This window comes from Scaptodrosophila lebanonensis, unplaced genomic scaffold, assembly GCF_003285725.1.
Source record: "Scaptodrosophila lebanonensis strain 11010-0011.00,11010-0021.00 unplaced genomic scaffold, SlebRS2 tig00000043-arrow-pilon, whole genome shotgun sequence".
In the NCBI taxonomy this organism is placed as follows: Eukaryota; Metazoa; Arthropoda; class Insecta; order Diptera; family Drosophilidae; genus Scaptodrosophila; species Scaptodrosophila lebanonensis.
Genome location: NW_022060545.1, coordinates 4068987 through 4074848, shown reverse-complemented (window position 1 = coordinate 4074848; position 5862 = coordinate 4068987). Strand labels below are relative to the sequence as shown.

The window sequence follows — 5862 nt, the reverse complement described above, 5'->3', positions numbered from 1 at the left end:
TAGAGAGCGCCTGGCGTTGAGAGAGTCGCACAACAATTGCCGTTGGCTGCACGAATACACACATACCCACATGTACAGAGGCAGGTAGGCTTGAAGCTGCATATGCGCCATCTCACTCTAACGCGTCGCTTACCTGTTCGGGGTGGTTTTTCTGGTAACAGCAGCGAGAGAACGCAGAACTCAAATTGAAATTGAAACTGAGCTGAAACTGGATTTGGTTGAAGTCGTGTCAGTCTCAATTATTGCGCAGACAAATCAGTCAGTGTGAAGCTGTTGAGCCGAACAGAAGCACAAAAACAGCAGCAGCAGCAATAGAAAGCGAGGAAGAAATCAGTGAGAAGAATTTATACAAATAAAAAAGAAACATTAGAAAACTATTGTGTGAGCAAAGTGATCTTGTGTGTTTGTGTGAAAAACGAGAAAGAGCCACAGAAAAATAGCCAACAATATCAAATCAAAGTAAAACATACTACATTCAGAAAGTGCACTAAAAGTGATGGCCACCCTATCCACACATGCCAATTATGGCTTTCATTTAGGCCAGGGTCTGGACTTGCCCACACCCGGCGACTATATGTCACAGGCCGCCGGCGGCGGAGGCGCCCAACTGAGCCCCAGCGATATGGATATCAAGCGAGTGCTGCACTATTCACAGATTTCGGCAGCCATGGGCGGCTCACCGGTCGGTGGTCATGCGGCGAGCAACGGAAATCCCAGTATGGGCACTGCAAGCATGGGTCACCACATGGCCCAGAGCGCTGCCCTGAGTCACATGCATACGGTGGCGGGCCAGCAGACACTTTCGCCCAACAGCTCCATCGGATCCGCTGGCAGTTTGGGAAGTCAGAGCTCGTTGGGTTCGGCGGGACTCGGCGGCGGCCCACATGCCGGCCTTTCACATGGCGGCGGCGGTTCTCTGAGCAATGGTGGCGCCAATATGCACAGCCTGGCCACTTCACCGGGACAGGAGGGACACATCAAGCGACCGATGAACGCTTTCATGGTCTGGTCTCGTCTGCAGCGTCGCCAGATTGCCAAAGATAATCCCAAGATGCATAACTCTGAGATATCAAAGCGATTGGGTGCCGAATGGAAATTGCTAGCTGAGTCGGAGAAGCGTCCGTTCATTGATGAGGCGAAACGCCTGCGCGCCCTCCACATGAAGGAACATCCAGATTACAAGTATCGGCCACGTCGCAAGCCCAAGAATCCACTGGCTGCCGGACCCCAAGGCGCTCTCCAATTGCAGGGCAACGGACAACAGAAATTAGGCGGTAATGGTGCTGGCGGCCCTGGATCTTACAATCCCTTCCATCAGCTGCCACCCTACTTTGCGCCCTCACATCACTTAGATCAGCCCTATCCAGTGCCCTACTTTGGAGGCTTCGATCCGCTTGCCCTCTCGAAACTGCATCAGACACAGGCAGCTGCAGCAGCGGCGGCCAACAACCAGTCGCACAAAGTGCTGGAGGCCCAACAAGCACCACAATTGCCACCGACCACCCTGAGCAGTTTCTATTCCGGCATCTATTCGGGCATATCAGCACCCTCGCTATATGCAGCACACTCTGCCAATGCAGCGGCCGCTGGTCTTTACACATCATCGTCAACCTCGTCGCCGGGATCCTCGCCAGGCACAATAACGCCCAATGGCATGGAGGCCTCCATGGACAGTGCGCTGAGGCGACCGGTTCCGGTTTTATATTAGGACGATAGCTGGACAGCTAGCCTGAGCTAGCAGCTGAGCTAACAGCTAGCACATCGGAGTAAAGTACAATTTGCATTGTTGTTGGAAGCGTTTAAGAGGTCGAACATTTAGAAAAAAAAAGGCGGCCAGTTCTCAACCGACGCTTTCGAGACCCCTCCCAAAGTGATCCACTGGTTTTAAATCTTTAAGAAAGCTCTAAGTAAGCGAGACTACTCTAACCCTAAATCTAACTCTAGTTCTCCCACTCTATCAGCTCTAGTTCTCTATTCCAACACGCTCGCTACATTTTAGTACAATCTATGAAAAAACTATATTAACAAAAAGCAAGTTGAGGAAAATTTCATGAAAAAAGTACACATTCCTAGCCAATAATTAAGCCAATAATGCTACATATAAAATTTTATTTATTTGTCACTAAACGCAAACAAAAACAAAAAGGCAACCTAATTGTAAATTAATTTTATTTAGTTTTAAGTGCGCTCTATTTGTTGTTTTTATTGTTCCCATTCCACTTTCCCAGCACACTCTCCTAGTTGCTGAAGCTGAGGCAAGAAAACCCCAAGAAATCCCCAGAATATCAATCTAAAATTGTAAATACCAAGCAAATTCGTTTTAGCGCCGCTTCGGCAGCCTATGCACAGAGAAAGAAAACATATTGTATGTATTATTAATTTTATTAAACGTAAACATAGTTCTAAGCGAAATTAAAATACTTATTTAAAAGTGAATAAAATCATGCGCTACATCTTATTATGTAAAGCCGAAAACTATTGACTATATTTTCTACAACTGTGGGGATTATGTTTGAGGTGTTTCAAGACTCTTTTTTTAAGGAAAAAGTGGAGTCGGCCTGACACCTATTTTTTCTAATCGTTGATATTTTTTTAGTTTGTACAAAAAATCGTTTTATGTCTAACACCTCAATTGAAGGCTATAGATATGGTAAATAAATTTTATTTAGGTTCAACAGCATTTCTTGGCGTAAAATCACCATTAAACGATTTTCAAAATATAATTAAATGTAATAGCATTGTTTTTCCTTAACTCTTTTCAGACTTGATACTCCAAAGAAAATTAAGTTTTGTATAATATTCTATTTCACATAAATACAAAAAAATTGTTTGGAAGTTTACCAGATATTTTGGGATATTTTCTACACAAACCCAGCGCTATCAGTATTTCAGCAATCAAAATTGCTTTGAGCTTAATTGGCTCAGACAAAGATCTTCAAAATATTTAGGTTATTAGAAAGTTCTCAGGCCAATTTGCATTGAAAATATGAATTTATGCTAAATAGCAAATATTCCACACCGCAATTTGTGAAATCTATTCTCAACACAATGCGCACAATCTCTTAACAAAGGCAACCACAAACATTTTAATTTGTCTGTAATGTGCTAAAGGCTACTCTTTTTTTTTTTTATAAAATATTAATCACAGAAGTATAATCTAATCATTTGTAATTCCCAAAATGAAACATCTTGGCAGATTTGCAACTTTCGCACGCCCCGTCCGATTTGTTTTCCTAATGAGCAGCTTTAATTCGATTTGCCGAAGTGTTGTCTTGGGAAACATTATACAACTATTTGTCGTTGTATACGTTTCATTGATTAATGCGCCGTTTATTTTGCGCCTCGTCTAACAAAACGCAAGATACAAAGGCAACAGTCGCGCAGGTATTGGTATTTCCATTCGATATTCGGTGTTCGGTATTCGGGGTTCGTATCCATGTGGGGCCATTGTCTGAGGCGGCGCAACGGGGGCCCAAGCATTGAAATCTTAGACGAAGAAATCAACGAGTTTACAGATTTTTTTTTTATTTCTACATATATATTTTTTTGTTGGTTATTCCTAGCTTGTACATAATAATAATAAGAATAATTGCGGTCATTAATAAATCCACTTGCATTGTCTTCAGCGGCTCCTCGTCAGTTTTCCGTTGCCGTAATTTTTATGCGTGTGTGTGTGTGTGTATGTGTGTGCGTGAAATGTGTTAAAATATCAAATATTGACTATTGTTGTTATTGTTATTGTATTGTTGCTGTTGGAACTGTTGTGATACTGCGTGTTCCCTATACACAGATATGAAATATCACAAATATTTGTTTTGCATTGACGTGATGTTGAATAATTATGTAAAGATTGCTTGCATGAGGTGTAAAGTGGAATAGAATAGGGCGCACACAGAGGAAAATTTACCCACTGAAATACAACATACATATTTATAGTACATACATACTTGTACATATTTATATGCAAATAGCTGGATAGAAGTGGTTAGCAATCTTTATCTTTAGGAACTCCCGTTTTTAAATGGAAAGTGCTTCAAAGCGATGCTGCAGCCACCATAAAAAGAGATATTTAAGCAATTCTTCTTTATTGTAGGTCATAATACTATGCGTTTAATGTTGAAGTGCTCAGTCAGATAGGAAAACAGATTTCAAACGATTTAGTTGCAGTTTTTAATTTCTTAATGGGTTTCGAAATTGTTGCCTAGGAAATTGTGATTAATATAAAATATTAGGCGTGTATACGCAACCTCTTCGCTACTTCGCTTCCGACAACTAAAACAAACTTTTTTGCAACACTCTTTTCTATGGCAACTATACGACAAAGTTTGATGAGACTATATATTACAGTTCAGTACATTATTAAAAAAATTTTAAAAATTACCAAAAAATTATTGGTACTAAAAATAGTTTTGCATTTTTGCGTCGATTTCGATGAAACTACTGATTACAGTGAAGCATGTTAATTAACTTACAGAAACCAAATTTTCTTACGATATCTTGACGAACAAAAAATGTATTTGTTTATGAGTGATCGATCGATGCTATGGTAGCTATATAATTTTTGTAATCGTGCTCTAATATATTAATCTCTAATAAATTTATTTTCGAAAATATGAACGAAAAAGCTGACGTGTTTCGACATGCTTATCATTCATGAATATGTTCTCAACCTACCATTTAAGCTTCTTAGATGCAATTTCATCTCGTCATTATAGGTAGCGACCATTAATTTTTTTCACACCTAAATCCAGAGGAAAAAGTTAGAAAGTACTAAAAGCTAAAATTTCCTGTTGATTTCAAAAAAGTTGTTTTATTGAAATAAAATCTTTGAAGTGAAATCTTGAGAACATACAGTATAGTTAAAATGATTTAGGTTTGTTTTTTTTTTCGGAAATTATTTGCAGAGCCCTTCTGCCTACAATAATATATTGGATGATAATAGTTGTATCAGTTTTTCTTCTATCATATTCGTTTTTTGAAAATGTATTTAGTTTGTGTTATTAAAGCATTTATTTTAATTTCTAAACAATTTTCGATGCTCCAATGTACGTCCAGAAATACTATCATCACAGTCAGTTATATTTTTGACTGCCTGTTTAGATTATTTAGGTATTTATGTATTGTTGTGGAATAAGAACGCGATGCTTTCAATTTAATGATTCGTACATAACTTCAAATCGAATACTTCCCTTAATTTGTTCTTACTACATTCATTGTGTCTCAAAGCTTTTATATTCATGTCTTCTAAACTACTCCCAACAATATTAGTTCTACTTTGTAATAATCTAGATAACATACTCGTAAATAAATATGCTATTTTGTGGAACCAAAAATGTAGATGCATTCTATTTTGATATACGAGTATACCTACCAATCGAAAATTCTCATACTTTTTCCTTTTAGTTGTTGCTACATTGAAAGTTTTCCAAAGCTCTTACATTCATGCTCTCAACGAAGGATGTGTTTGGTGTGTGTACCAGAAATTCTCGACTAATTTCATGGTGCGTTAAGGACCCAGTAAATAAAAACCCTTGCTACAAATTACCGGCCATTTATGATGGCCTTGGCATCGCCGTCGGCCCACCTACCGCTTCATGTGTACAAAAATAATTTCGGAAGACAAAGGAATGCGAATTGCCCGCCCGCGCGATGACAACAAATCGTCCGAGAGACCAAGAAGCGGTCATAACTTTTTTACGACTTTATTGGCTTGCGGATTAGCGTCGGAGCCGGAAAGCAAAAGGAGTGTGCATAACAAGCTGAGCGAGTAGCGTTTTTTGTTTCGCGGACACGCCATTTGTACCTGACCGCGAGGGCAGACGGCAATGGTGATGGTGATGGCGACCCGGATTAATCACAGAC

General features: G+C 39.6%; 1 protein-coding gene across 1 annotated transcript; it reads left to right on the top strand.

Annotated features, from left to right (window-relative positions):
• The first annotated feature begins 315 nt into the window (after positions 1 to 315).
• Positions 316 to 2475, top strand: LOC115622133 (SOX domain-containing protein dichaete). Its single transcript, XM_030515990.1, has one exon. The coding sequence runs from the start codon at positions 497 to 499 to the stop codon at positions 1706 to 1708; it is 1212 nt and encodes a 403-aa protein (XP_030371850.1). The 5' UTR covers positions 316 to 496; the 3' UTR covers positions 1709 to 2475.
• Positions 2476 to 5862: the final 3387 nt, after the last annotated feature.